This window comes from Symsagittifera roscoffensis, chromosome 3, assembly GCF_963678635.1.
Source record: "Symsagittifera roscoffensis chromosome 3, txSymRosc1.1, whole genome shotgun sequence".
NCBI lineage: Eukaryota > Metazoa > Xenacoelomorpha > Acoela > Convolutidae > Symsagittifera > Symsagittifera roscoffensis.
In genome coordinates this window covers 1,843,360-1,867,516 of record NC_087064.1, presented here as the reverse complement: position 1 = coordinate 1,867,516, position 24,157 = coordinate 1,843,360, and the positions used below count along the sequence as shown (strand labels likewise).

The window sequence follows — 24,157 nt, the reverse complement described above, 5'->3', positions numbered from 1 at the left end:
TACATCCCAATTTGATATCGATTGCTTATCTTAAGCGTACTAAATCATTGCGTTAATTTGTTGCGTAGTCCATTGCTTTCTTCGACACAACTTCAAGTCAAAAAGTTTGACTAAAATTTTATTTACTATAATGATGATCGCACAAACAATTAAACCAAACTGCTACGGATATGCGAATTCTTCAAATCAGTTGGTTAGTTTCACTATGTTGAGTTCACGATTCACATCGAAAAAACTCAAAATAAATCTAAATTTAATAACTAAAATATGTGCATTCAAACAGCCCGCTAGCAGGCAACTATTTTTATATTTCATATTATATAAAGTATTTACAACTATTTTTCTCTGAGAAAAACACTGCGATCCAGCTAAACAATTTGTACTTGCAAGCTAATTAACATGGACATGATTAAATTGCACCGCATTGAATGAAAAATAAATTTTCTTTCAGTTTTTAATTTAGAGTTTAGAAAAGTGCATTCGAAAGCTTCTCTTGGAATATTTCTATACTGTTGTTGTCAGTGAAGAGTAGAAAAGATCAAGGCTATCGGGATAAAAAAGGAGGACAATGGATAGAACAATTTCCACTGCGAAGATTGTAAATTATGTTCTCTTTGTGCATGTTTCTTCAATCGATGCGGCTGGTTGTTCGGCCGTTTGGGTGAGTGAATAGAACAGACAGGCGAAGTGGAGGTGAGCATGAGGGCAGGCGCCTACCCCCCGCATCCGCCGCATCCTCCTCCACACCCACCACAACCTCCACAGCCTGAAATAAAGGTGACTCAATAACTGCAGGCAGACTACAACTGACAACTAAGTGGCTTCACTTGATCAAAGAAGACCAAAGTGAAAAAAATCATGATGATCATCTAATCATGATAGCTTAAAAAACCAGCTGAACTAATCTAATTGAAACTATTGAACATAGCTACGAACTGTTGAAACCGGAAAAAAAACAAATGTCGTTTCGCATCCATTTTAAGGTTATAAGCGAACCGGAGGTATCCATGAGTATCTAGAAACTAATGCCACTGTGCTATTTCAAGGTTGATAAATAAACGAAAACTTAATCAAAAAGAAAAACGCGGTTGCCAAGGAACAAGCATCAACTCAGCGGTTGTGAAAAAACTCTAATTAGTTTTCTAATAAAATTTCAGTTTTTTGATACTTAAATTTTCTGAGAAGCTCTTATTTACCCTGATTTGGCTTTTTTTAAAGCAAACTGATCGTTCATGTTTTTTCCCGCAACTTCCTATTTCCTCATTGGAGAGCGAAACTTAACTTACTTTTAGCAAATGATTTTGAATTAAACCTAACTAATCAAACTGACTAAACAAATTGAAGTAAAGCTGAATTTCGCAGACTCAAGCAAAAACCAGAAACAAGCAGGCCTAAAAAGGTCAAAAAGTGAAAAAAAAGGAAAGACAATGTAAAAATACAAAACTCTGGTACGTGCCGGAGATGAAGAGTCAAAAAATAAATAGATGTAATGGCAAAGTGCCATCAAATGAAAGTGTCATCTTATATTTGCAACTTGGGTTAGAAAACAGCGGACTTCATAATACGAAAAAACGCCCCATTGTGTACATACTCGTAACAATCGAAAAAAAAAACAATAACGATTACATAGGTGTCTTGGTTCAAAGAATGGATGCCTCTACGCGGCTGGACCACGCATCATCCAGCAAGGTGGTGCCCGAATTCCATTTATACTACATCGGTCTCGTGTCGAGAGCCAAAGAGAGAAAAGGAGAGAGAGAGTGTTGCGAGAGAGAGAAAGAGAGAGAGAGAGAGAGAGAGAGAGAGAAGGGGAAGCGAAACGGAGGGAAGACGAAGAAACAGGAGAGAAAACGAAAGAACAAAGAGAAGAAACAAGACACGTGATTCTGAGCATTGAGCAGCCAAAACCAGCCTACCTGCTCATGTACTTTTTACTGACTGGACTTCTAGTTCTCACGATTATTCCGCAGCGGAATCGAACAAAACCCAGTCCCATATAACTGTAATATCTGTCAGACTAAGTTTACCCCTAATCAATACAGTGTCTTGTGCCACTTTGGAGAGTGGATACACCTAAATTGCTCCACACTTAAAATATCAATCAATGGTCACGCAGTTTTTATTGTGGGAATTGTGACTTCTGCATAATCAACCTCATCGAAGCCCTTAATAGACAACAACAACCTCCACCACCAAAACATCAACACCAACTTCGGATACTACAAATTAATGCAAACCGTCTTAGACCAAAATTAGATAACATCATCCACCACATGGCTACAACAAACACAAAGGTTGCAGCAATCCAAGAAACTTTCCTTACAAATGAACTTGAGTCCCCTAATGGATACCAAATCGTCGCACAAAACCGACCCACGAGTCGCGGCAAAGGAGGCGGACTAGCATTCATCATTAAGGACGACATAAAACATCAGACACTAAAACTATCACATAACGACCCCCACAGAGAACAACAAGCAATCAAAATAGTTACCAGCACGTCATCCTTAACAATCCTTAATATCTAAATCCCACCACATTCAAGCTGTAGTCCTGGATACACTGCATCAACCCAACACCTACTAGTGAACACAGATGCACTAATGTTAGGCGATGCCAACGCACATACCGCTCTGTGGTTCTCCGAAATACAACCTGACTCGCGTGGTCTAAAAATTGTAGATGATCTAGACGCGTCTGATTTTGTTGTTCTAAACGAACATACACCAACAAGGAAAACAAATAACACTAAGTTCCGTACTGAGCGCGAAAAAGCGTTTCAAAAATTAGCTCTACCCAAATCAACCAATGACCGTCACAAAATTTTCAGTAAAATAAATTGCGGCACGGTATCTAGACATACCTCAAGGATGCATTAAAGAGATGAAGCTGAAATTTCCAACGGAAGCTCTTAAACTCTCAAAAATAAGGGTCAATCTCTAACAAACGCACAAAATTAATGAACTAAACAAAAAAATCTATTCATTGGAAAACAAGCCATCAAATACCTCCAAGCTGATAAACCTCTCATTGATAAACCTCTCATTGATAAGCCTCTCCTTGAGCAACAATACCCGAAAACTGGAGATAGGGAAGAGTAATACCCCTGGCAAAGCTCGGTAAAGACCCCGAACAAGCTAAGAGCTTCCAATTGCACTGCTCTCTCCAGTGGCAAAACTCATAGAGCGTTAACTTCTACCCGAATTCAATTTTAAGGTAAATTTTCAGGAACACCAACACGGGCTTAGAAAAGAAAGATCGACAACTACTGCCCTTATTTGTATCTCAATTTACATAAAAGCTGGCTTGAACCAGGCCAAATCGCGTCACAGAACATTGACTGCAGCCTTTGATACTGTTGACCACCACCATCTGCGCAACGACATCGCCAGCTCGAATCTTTCCAATAACACAAAAAGTTGGATTCTTGCCTACCTACGAGGTAGACATACATATGCAGAACTCAGAGACACTAAATCTAAACGCAGGAACGTGAAACAAGGTGTCCCACAAGGTGGTGTGCTATCCCCGGTCCTATTTATTCTCTATATGTCAAAATGCCTCTACCAAAGAGTGATAACATCAAAGTGACTACTTATGCAGATGACATAACCCTCACAACACCAGGGCCCAATAATGATACTTTAGCAGATAACATGAATCCTTACATTAACAGCCTCAACACCTGGCTACCAGTCACAAATCTTTCATTATCAAAAGATAAGTCTACAACATCAATTTTTTCAACATGGACAGAATGGTTGACGCAACTAACCTGCCCACTAGTCGCAACCCCAAAATTCTTGGAGTAACATTTGACAACCGATTGAATTTTAACAAACACTGCAATAAGACCTGTGCAAACTACAAAAAAGGAATGGAACACTGCAATAAGACCTGTGTCAAACTACAAAAAAGGAATAATGTACTAAAAAAACTTGCCGGCACTTCTTGGGTTTGCTCCAAAGAAACACTCAGCGTTACTTAAAAGGCAATAGGATGGAGTGTTCTGAACTACGCAGCTCCAAGTTGGACCCCCACACTTAGCTACACCAACTGGCAACGTTTACAAGTAAAGCAAAACAACGCCTTAAGAACAACTACGGGATGACTAAGAATGAGTGACATAACACACTTGCATGATGAAAATAAAATTCTACGAGCTAAAAAAAACACAATGAAATGCTGTCTAAACATTTTCTTCTCGTGAGCTACCACGAGCACAGAGCTGACCACCACACTGTTAACTACAAAGGTTTTAATCGGAATATTAGGCCAACCCTCGAACGTAAGTTTAAACCTCACATTGAACATTCGCTAAACGAAAACCAGGAGAACATCTCAAAGCTTGAATATGTTAAAGCTTAACGAAAAGTCTAAGCTACTTGGTAGAATACCTCCTATTTTATATCTAATTGAAAGCAAACTTGACCGGAAAACTCGATGCACACTGTCACAGCTGCGATCCGGATACTCAATTCACCTCACCAGCTACCACCACAGGCTTAACAACAACATACCCGATGTCTGCCCAAGTTGCCACATAGGACCACACACCACCGATCATCTGTTTAACTGCCGGGTACACTCAACCTCACTTACCATCGAGAGCTTATGGGAGAATCCCGAAAAGCTGCCAAACATCTACAGCTCATCAAATAACCCCACGTAACGGGAGTTTTTCTCGGTCCTCCCCACTAACTAAAAACTGCCCGCTTGAACCGGGCATGGAGTTTCACTCGGTTCTCCGCACGCCGAAAAACTTGGCCCCTAGAACGGGTTTCAATACCACATCGAATCCTCCCTCTTGAGTGTGCTATAGAGAGGGAAGGTGCCGACACCAGCACAGAGACGCTATCACTGGAAAAGTTGGTTCCCATTCTACGTCGGTTTTGCCGCTAGAGACCCTGTGGGAGCTGCAATGATAGATTGAACGAGACGAAACCAACATGACCAGACAGGAACGAAATTTCCCTAACTCTCTCTCTCTCTCTCTCTCGATCTCTCAAACATAAACTATCTCTCTAATTCAATCAGAAGCTCGAAGCAGAGATCGATGTAGCTACAACAACAACACAGGTGTCTTCACTGCGTTAATTGACACTTTAAAACAAAGAAAAAAAGTTATCTAGCTTAAAAACTAACAACTTACCTCCGCAGCCGCCACAACCCCCGCACCCACCACATCCTCCGCACCCACCACACCCGCCCGAGTACTGGTTGATCTTGGTGTTGTGGGGCACTCCCGCGTAGTAGCCAGCCGCCACCACCATCTCCAAGGAGTCGACGTCGATCGAGTTCGGGTACTGGGCCCTGTCCGCTCCATCGGGGGGTCTTGGCTGGCATAACACGTGCATCATGGCGATGGAGAAGGCTAAGGTCACTTTCATGCCCAGCTCAGCATCCACAGCTCCGTCCGCTATTTCGACATGACCATTACGCAGATTGACAGACACGTAACCTACACAGGTTCAAAAATAAGACTGACGGCCCAGCAAAACTTCACCGCTGAACAGAAATCAAGAGATTAGGCATATTCGACAGTCATAGAAAAACCAGATAACTGAAAAACATTTTATGTAGAAAATAACTAGAAAATCGAAAAAAAAATTTTTTGCAGTTTTTCCGAAAAATCTCAAAAAAACTTGTCACTCGACTAAAATTAAGTTTTTACGTTTTAAAAATTAAGCTATTGTAAGCTTTTAAACCATTAAAATAAGCATGCTCGCTCGCTTTAGTCGCTCGAATTAAGACGAAAAACCAAAAATTTCAAACAGGTTATTCTCGACACTGGGAAAATTTTGAAACTTTTTAATGTCCTTCGAATCATGACTGTTAAAACTTTAATATTTTATATCACTCGACTCTCTCCGATGATTATTTGTGGTAGCTGATTTTGCGAGAAAAACAAAAAACTAAAACACACCCGAATACAAAGTTCATCCCTATTTATCAAATGGTCAGAAGAAATATATGGCTTTACAAATCTTCGAATTTCGAGAACAAATTATGATTGTTACTTTTCAAATAAATTAACTCAGTTTGAGAATATAGCCAACAGACAGTGGGAAATGAGTTAAGCAACGCAAATAAACAAACAACACACTTGTTTTTTACGCTTTGGATTAGTAAGCGTTATCAAATCAAACCGAAATGAAGACTTTCGGCCCAAGTGGTGCCTGCTCAGAGATTGTCGGCCTTGTTTCGTAAGTTTTGTTCAGTTGCTAACTTGAATTCAAAATGTCTGGCTTTGAATGTTTGCCTAGAATTCTTTTTGATAAAAACTGGTATTATAGAAATGTATGGGATTGCGTTTGTTTTATTATATTCTTTTTTTTGATACGCTTTGGAAAACTGTATCACTTTTTTTTGCAAAAAATTCAATTTTCTCTCAAAAACCCTTTTACCGATTTTCAAAATAGAGTATTCACAGAAAGACCGCCAACATTCTTTAGCGCGTGCATACTCCTCTGGTCTCTTTTTGCTTCACCCCTGTCTACAGCCTACGAAAAAAGTCTCTGGGTGAACATTTGACCGATTTTTTTTCGTTTTCAATAACTAGCCAAATCAAAACCCTTCTTGGTTTCAATGAATACACAGAAAAAATTTGAAAATCTCCCCTTCATAAGCCGCTAGCCCAATTTTTTAACCTACATAATTATGGCTCTCGGAAAATTCAAATTTTTGATTTTTTTAACAGTTTTTGGAATCTTTTTAACTTTTCTCGATAACTAACCTCCCAAAACTGAGGTTGTGGGTTCAATGGGGATAGCAGGTAGTGGGAAGCTGCCCTACATCAGCGGCCACTAACAATTCTCGAACAAAAAAAATAATCGTTCCACGGAAAAGTCAATTTTTTGAACCTTTTTTTCTAAGTTTTATGAGTTTTACTTCAATCCATAGAACGGGTTGTATGGATCTCCTCTGAATACTCGACTTTGCCCAAATTCTTTGACACAAAAATGATGGCCCTCGGAAAAGTCAAATTTTTCACCGTTTTTTTGAAACTCGAGAACTACCCAGCCAAACCTGGGTTTTGGGTTCAATTGAAATTACAGGTTGAGCTACCCACAAATTTTTTCAAACAAAAAGCTATGATTCTCGGAAATGTCAACTATCCGACTTGATGACCGTTTTTTCGACTTTTCTCGATTACTATCATGGCAAGTCTGATATCATAGGCTTAATCGACAGAAGAGGTGGTCGGAGGCTTACCTTTATACGCCCAGTTTTTTCAGAAAAAAAGTTTTGGCCTTCAAACAAGTGAAAGTTTTAAAATTTCGACCATTTTTTGAAATTTTCATCAACCTAATCGAAAATTACCGTGCCAATTCTTAGGTTAGGTAGATGTCCTTTAAGTTCTTGGAAATGAAGAACAATTTTTGTTGACTATGTTTAGATAAAACTGACCCATTTTGAGCAAACTGGATCAATAGGTAAGACTTTTATTTCGCTGGGAAATCTGATATTCAAATTCCATTTTCAAAATTACATGTCGATCACGTTTTTCGTGACCTTTACACTTTTGCTGTTCGATAGTGGGGTTTGTCTCCCTTTTAACAAAGGAAATCAAGTGACCTTAAAAAATCAAAAGTCAAACCGCGAAAACGTAAGTTAGAGACTGAAAAATTTTTAAAACTTTTCCTGAAAAAAAAATTATCAAGACCTATACAAGAGCTTGAACTACGTTCATCAACACTCAATCACCAGCAAAAAGCGGCAAGATAGCTTGGAACATGCAAGAAAGGACAAGAAAACAAGCCTGTGAAAAAAGCAGGCTTCGAAAAATTTTCTGATTACGGGACTCGTAAATTTCATATTCCGCATCGAATTCCAAAAATTCAAATCCATATTCGAATTTAAAATTTTTTGGCGCCATTTCTACTTGCGTAACTTGACAGCGCAATTTGCTTACCCTGTAGGAAATCAACTTGAACTGAACTCGATTAGAGCATATATAAAATATTGAACAAACTTTCCATAAACAAATTTCAAGACTTTCCTGGAAAAAATCACCACGATATATATTGTGAGATATCAAAAACGTAACAGCAAAAATTTGATGATGCAAAAACTCTTTTTTGAGATTTGCATTAATTATTGGCTTGCTTTGATAGATGACATTAAAAATTGATGATTTGCCTGAAAATTAATTTTTTGTGCAAAATAACATGTAAGAAATGATCTGTGTATTAACTCAATCATTTCACAGAGCTAAACTATACCTAGTTTCACTCGCAGAACTAGATAAACATCGCCTTTTTGTTGAAAGAACACTGCGGATTAAGTTATAAACATTCATGTTTCATTTAGATCAAAACTAGGTTTTCCTGGTTATTTTCAGGCATTATTTTCATCCAAGCTTTCCAAACTCAATTTTAGGCAGAGACGCGAAGCGGAGCATGACATCACTAGCGATCGAGTGAAATCAAAAAGAGACGACAAAAAGGAAAATCGCAAAAAAAAATAATAATTTGAGAAAAACATAATTATCACCATTAAATAAACTATGAGTATTCGCCAAGCGGCAACTAAGCCATCACCAAGTCGGCAGACGCCCAACCAGCAAAACAAAAAAATAAGCAATACATTTTCAAACTTTTAGTTATGGAATGCAAACTGCATGAATTTTAGAAAAAAAATATCAATCATTTTTGCCAGTGAAACGACTTATCCAATAAAACATCAGCAAAAACAATATAGGCCGAAAAAAATTTAAGCAAAATAAATTTAAAGCTTATTTAAAGAGAAAACTACTACTATCTCATTCAAGTAGAATCTTTCTCTCAGATTTGGCTGGGTAGTTTTCGAAACAAGAAGAATAATCCAAACTAGGATCAAAAATTCAAAATTTGACTTTTTCCTAAAACCGTAAACTTTTCTCGACTTAAGCATGGGAGTAGCCTCTTATGCAGGGAAAATTTTTCCGAAGTCCATATCGACTTTTCTAAAAACAAGTACGATACACAGATTACGCAAGCAAAATCTAAGCACCATGTTAGTTTGATAAACTATCGACCTCAGAATCGGCAGGTTAGTTTTTGGAGAAAATAGCTTCCAAAAAAAACAGGCTACATTTCGAAAAATGGACCTTTACTAATGCCAAACTTTTTTTAAAAAAAAAACTTACGGCATTTACTCTTTGCTTTCTTTTTTTTTGCTTTCGGTTAAAACCTTTATCATCAATTTCGCAGGGTAGTTTTTGAGAAACGTCAAAAAAAAATTAAAAATTAACCAAAATGTCAAAAAATGGGTATGCTGAGGACATGATTTTTTAACCAAATTTGCGGAATGGCCGCTTGAGAAGCCAAGATCCCCATGATTGAAAATTTGATCTCAGATTTGCGCTTTAAATATTTGAGAAAAAGAAAAAAAACAATTAGCTCAAAAATCCCCCTACTGAAAATTAGCTCAGAAATCCCCCTACTGAAGGCCGTAGTACGTGGGGTAAAAGAAAAGAGACTAGCAAAACATACAGGCACATAGAAGAGCAGCCGATTTTTCTATTGGTCCTATTTTTTTACAATCAGTACATTAATTTCTGAAAAAAAAATTGAGATTTCTGGGGAAGTGCAAAAATTTTCCACTGCATCGCAAAAAAAAACAACGAATCCCATACATTTTCATAATACCTGTTTTTTTTTTTCAAACAGGACCACCTAACACTAACCAAAAACAAAGCAGCAACATATGCTATTAAATTGCCTCTGCTTAAATACGATTAAATACGACTAGCCAAAAATAGAGCAGCAACATATGCTGTTAAATTGCCTCTGCTGAAATACGATAAAATCTTAAATTCGTTAGGTTGCAAGGCTGCGGCTGGCCTGTATCGCAAGTGATCGAAGCTCCGAGTTTTGAACACAGAGGCTAAGCTGTGCTTCGCAAACACTTGCGAGAACACAACCAAAAAGCTCTATCAAGTGAAATAAGAAAAAGTAGAAAAAAAGCCTCGAATTAGCAAAAACTCGGCTACCTGTAGGATTCGAATCCGCGACCTACTGCAATCAACGAACTTACTGCATGAATCTGCGACCTACTGGATGAATCTGCGACTTACTGCCTTTTGAGTCTCACGCACTATCCACTCAGCCACGCAACCTTAACAACTGACAAACACTAGTCACGAATAAAGCAGCTACATATGCTAATAAATTGCAAATGCCATTCAGCAAAAGTGGCACCAAATACAAATAGGCTCAATTATGCAATAACTTATTTTGAATATAACAAACTGAAGGCACCCACACTAACTTTGCACGTAACAAATCGCAAAGCATAAAACCACATTATGTATAAATTAAGCATTTCAAAAAAATTGCGAGATATATTGAGTTAGAAAATTTCTGAAACCAGTTTTCATTATTGTAATGATGTTTAAAACAAACCTCTATTTTCTGTTCATTTGATGATTTAAAAATGCATCAACTGTGTTAACTTATTACTATTCGAACGTCAAAGCACACGCTATGAAACAGTTGTAAAGGTGTCCCAAAAGTAGCACCAATATTTGTGACTTAGGTTGGAAAAATAAGAAGGTTCGTACTAACACACTCGCTTCGCAAGTGAAATGAACCCAGCCTAATGGCACACATTATCGATCACTAATTATTGTAGTGGGATGCTTTAGTTGTGAAAAAATTGAATCCTGATCTTCTGTGAATTCAAAAAAGACAAAAACTATTCTACCTGGGATGGTGAATTTGAACTCATTTCTGGCCGCGTACAAGCAATGAATGACCTCCGAAGACCCATCAAAGTTCTTGAGATTGTAGAACCGACAGTATAGATATCCAGGGTTGCCTGGGGACCCCTTGACTCCTCTTTTCCCTCTCCTCTTTGAGCCCCTGTCGCCCGGGACCCCTGGGATGCCCCTTTGACCTTGTTTGAACCCGGTCCAGCCCCCAATCAGGATTCCCCAGTCACCTCCATTGGGACCTTTGAGGAGCAGAGCTCTCTCGCCGGCATCTTTGTCCAAAAAACATCGACTGTTCGCATCTTTAGTGGAAAGCTGAAAAGCAACAAACATTTCTAACTCATCTTTCTTGCGAAATTCAACAAAAAATTATAATGATCAGTTTATAACAATTCAGCCACGCACGCTTAACATATCAAACACTAGCCACAAATAACGCAGAGAATAGATGATATGAAACTTCCAATGCTACAGAGCGTGATTATAGCAGTGCCACCAAATAAGAGAACACTTTTAATGAACACTTCTATTTGCGAGTTAGGTTAGAAAAAAAGAAGTTTCGTACTAATACACTACGCTCTCAAGCTTGCTAGTGTGATAAGGGTCATTTCGCTAAAAGTGTGGTCACCTGTGATTGTGCGGGCAGGGTGTCCAGTCCGATGAGGTGTGAGATGGCGAGCAGTTTGGAGTTGTCGTCGAACACGAGGAGGGAAGAGAGCATGAGACTGGTGGAGTGGACTGTGGTGATGCGGAACGACACCTCCCCCCACGTATTCAGCAGACTGCATCAACAACAACAACAAAAGACAATACAACACAACTCAATTGTAAATTATTCCATGCTCGTTATTCTACTTGACTAAAATCGAAAATTCCGAAGAACGTCTCACGAGAATTCTCAAAAAATTAAAATTACAAGCAGCGAAATATTTTCTTAAAAGCGAAACAGACTAAAACACGCTAAACTGGCGGCCTGGATAACAGACTGATCCGATTTATGAAAAAAGCTTTGATTTCTGTAAGTTAGAAACGCGAGTGAAAATAAAGCTGTCAGATCGAAGGATGACTTGAAAATGAGTTATAATAATTAAACTGACACATTGGAAGCAGTGTCCATGTCAATTGAAGTCTGCTCCTGGCACGTATGCGTAGGATGCTTGAAGTAGCTCAGCAATCCACTGCCATCTGACCTCTCGTATTGGCCAGCCGACAGAGCAAACTTCGCACTGGAGCAGACAGGTGGATCGAACTTAATTGTCACCTGCAGACTAACGCCCGAGGTTCTGTCCGCTTTGGCGGCACTGGTCGAGCTAAAACAAAGTCAGAAAACAGTTGGAAAATGTCAATGAACTCAACCAGCACGAAAAACGCCCATATATGTTTTTGAAAAAGTTCAACGTTTCAGTTTGACAACAATCAATCTACAGCTCTTTGAATTTAAAGAATCTTCAATTATTGACACTTACGAAAAAGGCACCGCGACAACTCGATACAATAGACATCTCTTTACAAAAAGACATCCCTCAAAACCAAAACTCGAACAGTTATAAATTAATTTAAATATTCGGTTTAAGGTCGCCTTTTTTTGTGTCGCTATTAGCCCGTTGTTTGGGGAGCGTCCGGCATGTCCTTGCCGAGTTCTGGAACATTGTGACGTCCGTCGGTCAAAGCCACAATCCTAATGGGTCAGTTTTGTTGTTTTAGGGACAGTCAAATTAGTGAAATACAGTAAAGGGAGCAGGGCAGAAGAGACAGTTTGGAGGGACATTTAGGTCTATCCTATTAATATAAGTATTTAAGTAGGGGCTGTATCCTGATCTTATTTGGGCCAGGGTAAGCCTAGTCGAGCGAGGGAGGGTCTGTTCAGTTTTTGAAACTTCTGGGAGTCTTGAGAAAAACTTTTGGCGGGGGAGGCTGTCTATAACTTTCTGGACTCGGTTTATGTTTATATTCTTCATAAGTGTTTTAAGATTGCAGTTTTAGGTGGCTAAACTCATTAAAAGGGTCACACCCGTTTGCTTCTAGTATTATTTGTTCAAGTTCCTCTTTATAAGAGTCTTAAGATGTTCACGCGTTGCTGGTGGGACGGTCGAGTATGGTAAAAATTGAGGGGGTTGATTGGCAAGTAGGTCCTGAGGACGAATTGTTAGGCAAGAGTTTGTGGTGACTTTTGACGTTGAGTAGTTTCCACTCTGAATGTAGGTGACCATTGGGAGTCATCTTTGTACAACCAGTCAATCTCCTTACTGCTGCATTTTGCAGTATTTGGATTTTACTTATGGAGGTATCACTCGCGGCGTGAGACCAAGCTGTACAGGCATACTCCAGGATTGGTCTGATTAAAGTTTTCTGAAAAAAAAAACATTTATATTCTCACTCGACTGACCCCAGTTTGAACCAGACAGCGCCTTCAGGACCGATATCCTGCGCATGGCTTTGCTTGCTGTACGTTTGTAATGTTCAGCAAAATTTAGTGAAGTGTCAAAAAAGACACCAAGAACTTTGGGGCGCTTTACGACCGGCAATAGTGTTTCGCATATTGTAACTTGAGAGTCAGAGTTAAAATCTTTATTAAGCGTCGTTAACAATTTACAGAGCCCTTTGTAGAGGAAAACTCAAGCGATCTACTTGTTAATAATAGTCGTGCAGTGTGTTAAGATAATTACTTAAAGTGTTAGAGGCATGTTTTATGTCGCGTGATTGGACGAAGGGGTGAAAGTTATTGGCATATGACTGAAGTTTGATTTCTGGAGAGGAAATGGGTGAATCATGCAAGTAAAAATTTGAACGAGTGGGCGAGGACAGAACTTTGGGGGACGCCTGCACGTACGATACTGGATGAAGACAAGGCGCCCCTAAATTACGTTTTGGCTTGCTGCCGCTCAGATAAATCGAAAGCCATTTAGTTAAACTATCTGGTACAAAAGTGCCATTAATAAGTTCTAATAATGTGCGATGGCAGACCATGTCAAATGCCTTGGATAGATCTAAGGTGGCTAGCACAGTTCTTTCAGGTGATTGTAACCGTACAACCAGCCATACTTTGGGGGACGCCTGCACGTACGATACTGGATGAAGACAAGGCGCCCCTAAATTACGTTTTGGCTTGCTGCCGCTCAGATAATTCGAAAGCCATTTAGTTAAACTATCTGGTACAATAGTGCCATTAATAAGTTCTAATAATGTGCGATGGCAGACCATGTCAAATGCCTTGGATTGATCTAAGGTGGCTAGCACAGTTCTTTCAGGTGATTGTAACCGTTGCTAATAAAAGAGTCTGGACATAAGTGCTATGGTGGGGGAGTGGAAGAAAACCGTGCTGATGGTCAGCTTCAGGGATATTCTTTGTAAAAGTAGGATGGATTGAAATTTTCACTGCTGGGCTTAAAATCAAGACTGAGCGGTAAGAGTTCGATAACTTAACTTCTTTGGTTGGTTTTGGAACGGGAGTACTTTTGAGTTCTTCCATATTTGAGGTATTTTGTTATGTATTAAGGACAGGTTAAAAGTATGTGTTAAAAAAATTGATGGCAGTTTGTCCCAGATGTTTCAGTTGTACCTTGCAAAGCCGTCTGGGCCCAAGGCTTTTGACGGTTTAGCTGCTTTAATCGCCTCTTCAATTTCACAGGAGAGAAAATTAAGTGGATCGCTAAGCGTTCGTTTCAGTATCATTTTTCTTTTGGTTTTTCTCTGCTGTTTGTTAGATTTATGGGTTCTGAGTTAAGTGAATCGAGTGTTAAAAGGGTTTGCTAATTGTTGAGCCACTGAAAAATTTCATTTTAGGAGCGAATTACTTTGCAGAACTGAAAGGAGGACGTGTGGTGATTTAACTTCCGGAGAATTTTCTGTCGTTTCTTCTCTTTTCCTTTTTTTTACGGTGGGCGCGCAGTGGCAATAACGCAGTTTGAAACGGTCTCCAGCAATGTAATAGGGATTTCAGCAGTTACAGCTGACTAATTTGGCAACTTCTTGTAATCTTTGTTCGTTCTAGTAACAATAATAGGAAATTTGTCGAAAAATTAGACACCCTACTCAGCAAATAAGCATTTGCAATGTCAATTTGTGGCGATTTTAATATCGATATCAATGATAACATCGATATGTTTCAATTTTTCAATAAGTTCCAATTTTTCAGAAGATAACATTACAAAAAAAATATTATAGTTTCTCTTTCACAACCAACAAACAGTTGAGGAAATTTACACAGAGGCAAAGCTGAGCTTCTCACCACTTGCGATACAAAAATGAATAACTATGAGTAAAATCAAATGAAAGAAAAACTTCGAAATTCGTTTTGGTCAATAAATTTACAAAAATAGCAAAAGCCCAAGAGGTCCGGAACAAAATCAACTGCACCATTAAAAACATTACAAGAAGCTTTAGACAAAAATCTAAATTACCCGAAAATTCAAGTTGTTGGAGACATCGACGAAATTGAGTCTTGCATTCGATTTGTCACGAATATGGTTCTGCCACAGAAAGGCGCATATCTACAGAACCAACTAATGTTGAAAAAAATTAAGTCCAGCTAGAATCGAATTCCCGGGCTTTGCCTTCGAGCATGGGTGTTACAGCAATGTAGAAGAAAGCCGAACCTTAAAAAAAGCGGGTTGCTGGAACTAAGCCGACAAATATAAACAAACGGAGGATTGTCCGAAAAAGCACAAACAGGTCCTGACCGGATTTGAACCACAAGACTTTGACTTCTCAAGCAGATGTGTTACTTCTACGCCAGATGCGCCAAATGGTTGACTGAATTTATGAGCAAAATCCCTTGCTTATCGCAAGGGCAAAAAAAGAAGCAAATGAGTACGTCCAGCCTCTAGGAGATGAGTCCTGTGAACAAATTCATTTACTGGAACAAAAGACAAGTAACTGATTGCAATACTCATGTTTAAGGTTTTGTATCCTGCATACAAAATCACTTTTCTTTTACACTTTAAAAAATCAACTATTCAATGTGCCCTTTGTGTGTCCTTTCATCAGGAGGTGGCTTTTTTTCCTATTCCCCCAAATTTGTATAGTTAAAATTACTATTCACATAGCCCGATTGCCAGGAAAATTGACCTGTAGACTAATTACGCAATTACAAACATATGTGGTCTTCATAATCAACCTTGTACAACCACCCGTAAGACCACAAAATTGAACTTAGTGTGAGGTGGGGGAAAAGGAAAAAAGCCGTAGTCATGTATTAAAAACAACCAAAAATGCCAAAAAAAATTGATGTTGATGATTTCATCCCCCTCTTCAATTTTACATTGTAAATAGTTGTATTAAAAACAAATTTTTTAAAATTCCACAAATGGGCTCCCCCCATCCTGTAGAACCCATCTCCTCCTCATCGTGGTGCAGGGGTGTACCTGCACTGCTGCCAGCAGTGTGGGGCTAACGGAGCTCTGGCATCCCAGGGAGTGGCGAACCCTCGGATGTATTCAGCCATGTACCCATATGAAAACTCGATCAAACAATTCACTGTCAGCTACGGTTCCCGCGGTACCTGGGGCCCCCAACTCAGCCGCATTGGGGAGCAAAGCCAAGTCGGTCAATCATTCCAAATCTCAAATCAATCTAGCTACTTGGAACACACGCACACTCCTTCCACCGGAAAGCCTCGCACTAATGGCTTCAACGCTAAAATCACTGAATATTCAAGTGGCCTGCATCCAAGAAACCCGATTCCAAGGATCCCCCTCCATCAACATCAACGATGTTGCAGACACTCCCTCCTATAAATTTTATTGCTCCGGATACGATGACAAGCAGGGGCTCCATGGTGTTGGTATAGCCGTTGAAACAAAACTAGCCAACAACATTATGGAGTGGAGACCAATGGTACCACGCCTATGCTACATCCGCATCCATGCCAAACCAGCCCCCCTCTCAATTATCTGTAGTTATGCCCCAACTGAAGACAAAGCAAACGAAATCAAAGATGAGTTCTATGATGACCTCTCCAAGCTGACGGGCTTGGTCCCAAAAAAGGATCTGATGATCGTTGCAGGCGACTTCAACGCAAAAATTGGAAGTAGATGCAACTCCGAAGCAGCCAACATTGGAAAATTCACCATTGGCGATCGCAACAGCAATGGTGATCGACTCATCAGCTACGCAATGAACAACAACCTCGTCTTATCGAACACCACGTTTCAAAAATCGGTGCACAAACTCCCAACATGGATATCCAACGATGGAAGAACGCAAAACCAGATTGACTTCATCCTGATATCCAGACGATGGAGATCTGGCATAGATGATGTCCGCACGGTGGGCCAAAAAAACTGCCTAATTCAGTCTGACCACAAGATGCTCAAAGCCAAGCTGAAGGTCAAATTGAAGGTATACACAAAAGCCCCCAAATCTTTCCGACATGATGTCAACACACTTAGAAACCCAAAAGTCTCCGACGCCTTTCGCAAGGATCTAAACCGCACATTGGGTAGCCTGCAAAACGAAAGCGACGTCAATGGCTACTGGACGGGCATCAAAGACGCGCTGACAAAATCAACGGAAAAGAACATTCCCAAAAAGAAGTCAATCCGGAACCCCTGGATCTCGCCAACGACCCTACAACTGGTGGAAAAACGAACCAGGGCCAGGACAGCAAAATCCAAAAAAAAAAACATTTCCAGGGACATCAAACGGTCGGTCAGGGTAGATAAAAAGAACTTCTACGAGACCATCGCTGATGATCTCATTGCGGCAGATGCAAACGGAAACTCGAGAAGAATACACAATGCTGTAAGGAAACTAACCGGAACAAAAGCCCCAAACATCGATACAGTGAAAGACAAGAATGGAAAACTTATCACTGATACAAATGGCAAAATTAAACAATGGGCCAACCATTTCGAACTACTAAACCGGCCAACAAAAAATCTAGCGACCCCTCAAATTCGCAGCCAAGCCCTCTTACAAATCAACACTGATACACCCAGTTTGGACGAAATCTCGCTCGCAATAATAAAATTGAAGACAAACAAAGCAGCAGGAAATGATAATATCCCCCGGAACTTTTTATTCATGGCCAACATGAACTTCTTCCCCACTTGCAACGCCTTCTCTCACTTATTTGGAAAGAGGAGAAGATTCCAAATGACTGGAAGACAGCAGTCATAGTCCCCATCCACAAAAAAGACGACAAAGCCAAATGCTCAAACTATCGTGGCATCTCACTCTTGAATATCGCTTTCAAGATCTTAGAGGCGATCCTTAAAAACAGGCTCGAACCAGCCTATGATACAATTGCTAGAGACAACCAGGCTGGCTTCAAAAAGAAGCGCGGATGTCGCGATCAAATATTTGCAATCAGACAAATAGTAGAACAAAGACACGAATACAATAGACAGACTGCTCTCGTATTTATTGACTTTAAAGCTGCGTTTGACAGCGTCAACCGCGAGACAATCTGGTGCATCCTCGAGAGTCACGGCCTCCCATCCAAAATCCTCCAAATCCTAAGAGCCATGTACACAGAAACGTTTAGTACAGTCAGGGTTTACAACTCACTATCTAACCCATTTGCCATTGTCTCAGGGGTCAGACAAGGTTCGATACTTGCACCATTCTTGTTCAACCTTGTAATCGACTGGGCATTGCTCGAAGCAACGGAAAACCAACCCCTTGGCATCGCCCTTGACGATATGGTAATTACAGATCTAGACTTCGCTGATGATATCTGTTTACTTGAAGACAATATCAAAGACGCACAGACACTTCTTGATCTAGTCACTCGCGCCGCTGCAAAAGGCGGTCTTGAAATAAACACATCCAAAACGAAATTCTGCTCTGCTTATCCTGGAGACCAAATGACCTGCAATGACGCCCCCATCGATAGGGTGAATACTTTCACCTATCTAGGCAGCAACCTGCAACTCGATGGTGACGTGTCACACGAAATCCAGATCCGCCTCGGAAAAGCAACAGGACGCTTCAAACAATTAGACAAGCTCTGGAAACAAAGATCAGTCCCGACCAGAATCAAATCGAAAGTATACAAAGCATGTGTCGAAAGCGTGCTCCTGTACGGATGTGAATCCTGGCCAGTCAAGGCATCCGATACTCAACGCCTCGATTCCTTCAACTGCAGATGCCTGAGAAACCTTGGTGCTCCGACAGACACCATGAGTTCCACCGTACAACAAAGACGCCTCAAATGGCTAGGGCACACCCTACGCATGGAACCCAACATGATACCCAACGCATGCCTGGAATTTGAGAAAGCCGACAACTGGAAGAGACCCCCCGGTGGAGTAAAGAACTCGTGGAGACGGTTAGTGAAGAAGGAACTCCGCCCATTCTTGAAACCCCAAAAAATGACCCACAAGAACTGGGAGGCAAGCTGGTTCGATTTGGCCAAAGATACTGCACTGAACAGGCCGCAGTGGAAAGCAATTGTGAGAGATATACATATGGCGGGCAATGGGCAGTAATGCTCGAAAACGCCCTACGAAGACGAAGACGAAGACGATGTTGATGATTTCATCCCCCTCTTCAATTTTACATTGTAAATAGTTGTATTAAAAACAAATTTTTTTGAAAATTCCACAAATGGGCTCCCCCCCCCCCCCCCACCTCACACGAACGAGTGATTTTACAAGGTTAAATATGACGACCAAAAATGTTTGTTATGACCTGAGGAGTCTGTATGTCAATTTTCATGACAATTGGACAATAGGAACAGTAATTTTAGCTATAGAAATTTGCAGGTGTGGGGGGGGGGGGAGGAAAAGGAGCCTTGGTGGTTTCATATTTTGCCTAAATTCACCCGATGTATGAGCTGGTTTTGTTATATGTAGGAACCGGGGATGGAACGTTGTTCCTTAAATAGTGGATGGGAGAGGACGGTTTAAAATGTGTGTTTCGTTTGAATGTGGAATGTGGTTTTGCACCCTACTCACCCGCCGGAGGAGGCTGCCTTCTTCTTCATGAGATAGACTGTGGTCGAGTAGGTGTTCTCCTCCGTGGTGGGATTGTGGTGTGTGATCTCCCTCAAGTCCAGCCCACTTTCGCCCAGTGTCTCCGAGATACAGTTCAGCAGCTTGGGCCTCTCCAGGGACTACACAGCCAGACAAACAATCCATATTATTTGAACAGAACCGACACTACTCTCGTTTTTTGTTCTAGGAGAGCTTTTCTTCAGAAATACACGCACCACAAGGTACTTCGAACCAAACCGCCACCCGCATGCTGATTTTATTCAATAGTCAACATATACAAAAGTGCCACACAGATTGTATACAAAAAGTGCAATAAGAAAGAGACCAGAAAATGGTTGGTCACCATTTGCCTTCTGAACATTTTCGACAAGCAGATGTTTTATGCTGGCAAATTTCCTTTTGAAAACAACTTCCTAGCATCAAATTGGCGCATTGGTCAGATTAAAGAATAACCTCACCCAATTTAAAAAACACAACTCATCACACTCATGAAAACAATCTATGCAACCAATAGTCCATCGGTCACTAAAAATCTTAAGCACATGTTTTGAAGCAGACTACTGCTGACGTCAGAAGTAAAAACTATTATTAAATCTCATCTTCGAGGAAGGGCAACCTCTATCCCAAGGGATTAGACGTGCCATTAAATTTAATTATATTAACGCCTTCTTAAATTCGATGGTTCAACGAAACAAATTAACTAACTCATTTTAAAAGCAATTTTCGGATTCAAGGGTACTGTTTAGGTCCACACAAATATTCATGGCATATAATTTGAAACAATTTTCATGTTGGTATTTGAAAACAATGGAATCGACCTGACTGCCGTTGATTTTCAAACTCTTTGAAATTCAGTCGCAGTGAAGATCGATTTAGGTTAAAGATTGGAAATTTTGTTACTATTTTCAGGAAAAAAAACTAATGGATCTCGTTAACATTTTGCCTGTTAATAAACAGATGAAATTCGTGACTGAATTCAAAACTTGCGCAAGCCTAATGTGCCTATTCACGAGATGAGTTCATTTTTGGGGCGGATATTCGTTAATCCGTTGCATGTGGGAACTGTTGAACTAAGTGAACAATATGACCCCCCCCCCCCCCTAAATCAATTTTCATTTTTCAGCCAATCAGATACGACTATAGTAAATGCAGGCCTTACGGCTTGAGTTTGCCAATTTATTTTAAGTGGGAGATTGTTCACTTGGTCTCTTCAGTGGGGAGATTGTTCAATTGTTCAATATTAAACTGTTCTTAATGAGATTAGACTTACTATATCGAGTTTGTGAATGAGGGAGGAGTCCAGAACGAACTGGTTGCTTCCAGAGTTCACATTGAGTCCCTCATCCCACGAGTTTTGCCAGGGAGCCAAATTGACCGCCATCTTACGGCTACCGTACTTGATCACTATCTTCAGCTTCTTTCTATCATAATGCACATCGCTGCCCATAGTAAGCTTCAGCTGAGTTATCTTGAAAGGGGTCTGAGAAAAGCCGACTTTGAGTAGCTGTTCTTTAGACATAGTTCCCATTCCAGAAGGAATGTCACCTCTGAACATCGCTCCGTTGATGTTGAAAAACTCGTTGAATACCTGCGAAAGAGGACTAATTAAAATATTGAGCTACATTGTCAGTTATGAAATCATTTCATTTTTACGCTTAAAAGGCTCTTTACCGAATTTTTTCTTGTACACTACCTTGCTTTTACCTTGTTTCATATTCTCGAGCTTCACTTTTAAAAAGTTAATGGGCCAAGTTGTTTTCTGTAACGAAATAAGGCGCGGAATGATAGACTTTTCCGATAAAATTAACCCAATTTAAGGAAACTGTATAGAAAAGTTATTTAAGCAAAAAAAAAAAACGAAATTCTACAAGCTCAGAGTTGGTAGTTTAATTAATACAGAATGAATTTGAGTAAGTGGATCGCTATCGCAAGTGTAAAAAACAAAGGAATAACAACCCTATTATAAACAGAGCTGTAGCCGAGCTTCGAATTTCCAATATATGTCACTTTTAGGGCTAGGCAATGTCACTTTTAGGCAATTCTTTATTACACTTATGATTCACTTATGAACTAGTTTTCTAAGAAAAGATATTTTTTGAGAACCAGATAAAACGTTACATATGGAAAACTACCAAAATTGATCAGTCTTCTTTGAGGGCAATATTTGCAATCCTTGACAGTACTCTGACAGCACACAAATACAAGGTTGGGAATTTCAATTTTGTGAATTATTCTGTAATTTGAGTTTTCTGAAAATTACTGAAAAAATTGTCGCATCTAGTGAACTTAAAGATTTGGAGGCCCAATTTGTAACCCCTGAGATTATTCTGAAAGCCCCCATACAGGTTAGGAATTTCAAACTATGAAAAAAGAGTTTTAACTTAAGCTTCAACTTAAAATAAGTTTAACTTGAGTTTTAACTTAAATCACCAAAAACGTCATATCTGAAAAACTGCAGAGATTTGAGAATTGAAATTTGGAGGCAAGATTTGGAACTCCTGAGAAAACCCTGACAGAAGCTCAATATAGAGATGAGTTTCAAATGTTGTGAAATCTTTTATATCCAAGTTCTCTGAAAAATTTTTTTTAAAATCCTAAAAAACGTCATATCTCGAAAAGTACAAGGATTTGAGCAGTTATATTCAGAGGCAAGACTCGCAACCCCTGACAGTACCATCACAATTTCCAAAAACAGGATTGAGATCTTCAAAGTTTTGGAATTTTTTAAAATCTAAGTTAAAAGGAAACTTTTGAAATTTTTTTTTTGAAATACACTTTGACAGCACCCAATTACAGGGTGAGAATTTCAAAAACTGAGAAATTATTTGAAATTAAATTTTCTAGAAATTTATGAAAAATCTCAAAAATTTCCGTATCTCGTAAACTAAAAGGATTGGTTATTCATAATTGGAGCCAGAATCACAAAAGCTGGGAGAACCCTGACAGCATCACACTATTGAGTTGCTAATTTCAAACTTGATGAAATAAACACTTGAATTTAAACTCGGAAATCCAAAAAAAGTCTTGACCATTGCAATGTACGATATAGATTTAACATTAAAAAATTCTTTTGTTAAATATGCAAAAATAATACGTTGAAAAAGCTTAAACATGGCGAGATAGTGAAGCCCGTATTTAAATATATAATAGATTTTCGATATGCATACTTAACACATCATTACTTAATTTTCAGAATTATTACATGCTTCGGGCTGAAATTCTACGGCAGGGCACTTTTAGGGGGAGTTGAACGGTTGATCCATAAAACCTCTGTCGTCTCAGTTCACCACTAAAAAAAAGATTTACAGGCAAAAAGCGAAGAACTAAGATCTATTTTTCTCGACACAGAAAATAATTGTTGAAAGTAATTGAGTGTTACCTTTGACCATAACTCCCTTGTGAGAGCGTCAGCTTGCATCAACTTCGACCCATCGTGGCGTTCATTCACTGAGTCATCGTGATTCAGCATTTTGCCAAGTATCCTTTCCGTGTCTTCTTTATACTTAAACGGATGTGCTTGATGCGCGTGCCAAACAACGTCAAAATCATAACATGGAACCAAGAAAGTGTTTTTATTGTGACTTTTCAGAAATAAGTATTTTTTGTACCGCTCGATGGCTTTCTCGAGGAAAACTTTGTCCAAGTAGTGGGGCAAACTGCACTGATAGAAGAACGTTTTCTGTCTCGACGACGCTGTGGCAATATCGTATGTTATCTTCGAAACAAAAGACTCGGGCGGTTTTGATATTTTAGTGCCACTTGAGTCGCTTTTCAAATCTATTTCAAATGGCTCCTGCGGGTACGTTTGTTCCCATGCCTTCTTCGCAGCAGCCATTGCTTTCGAGTAATCTTTCGACGATTTCAGTTCATGGTCAACTACACAACCCACTATTTCTTTGCAGTCTTTTTCGTAGTAAAGCGGAGCTAACATATGCACATGCCATGCCCATTGAATGTCCAGAGGAGCCGCCCACTTGGCTGAACCACTCGAAGTGAACTTCGAAGCGAGGGGCAACCAAAACGTTTCGTAACGGTAGATCGCATAGTTGATCAAAGGCTCGTCGTATAGACTCGGAGTTTTGTTCACGAGTCGTAGGAAGTCGATGCTGTTTCGGGATGCTTCCAGCAGGTTGACAGAGAACTTGAAGGCTTTCTCGTTGAACTTGGCCGTGATCACTTTACTGCTTTCACTGTACGCGGGCGGGGGCGTCTCCGAAGTCTGTTGTGGGCCATCCCCACTCCCGCCTTCAGCCATATTCTCTTAAAATGCATGTCAAATCAAGAATACAAAAATAAAAAACAGGCAGAGTTGGAAAGACGTACGTAATGTCACACTTTTTCTTCTTTTGTAGATCATAGCTCCTTTATCTCACAAAGAGTTCTTTGATGAACTTTTTTGTTATCTAAAACAAACCCAATTAGAGATAGCCGAATTACACAAAGGCTATTTAGTACGCTGGGACTTCTAAAACCATATCGAATTTCAAAACTTTGATTTCTGAGGAGCGTAACTTAAGGAGAG

At 39.7% G+C, this 24,157-nt stretch overlaps 2 protein-coding genes across 2 annotated transcripts in view; both read right to left on the bottom strand.

Annotated features, from left to right (window-relative positions):
• Nucleotides 1-24,157, bottom strand: part of LOC134841881 (MYND-type zinc finger-containing chromatin reader ZMYND8-like) — a 276,942-nt gene that overhangs the window by 189,512 nt on the left and 63,273 nt on the right. The gene's annotated exons all lie outside the window — the stretch shown is intronic.
• On the bottom strand, nucleotides 117-23,891 carry LOC134841520 (uncharacterized). The gene is made up of 8 exons (XM_063857551.1): nucleotides 23,015-23,891; nucleotides 20,906-21,223; nucleotides 19,597-19,754; nucleotides 11,794-12,006; nucleotides 11,325-11,478; nucleotides 10,690-11,011; nucleotides 5,153-5,461; nucleotides 117-766 (listed from the first exon to the last, which is right to left on the bottom strand). Exons 1-8 carry the CDS (start codon nucleotides 23,888-23,890, stop codon nucleotides 714-716), a joined length of 2,403 nt encoding a protein of 800 aa, XP_063713621.1. The 5' UTR covers nucleotide 23,891; the 3' UTR covers nucleotides 117-713.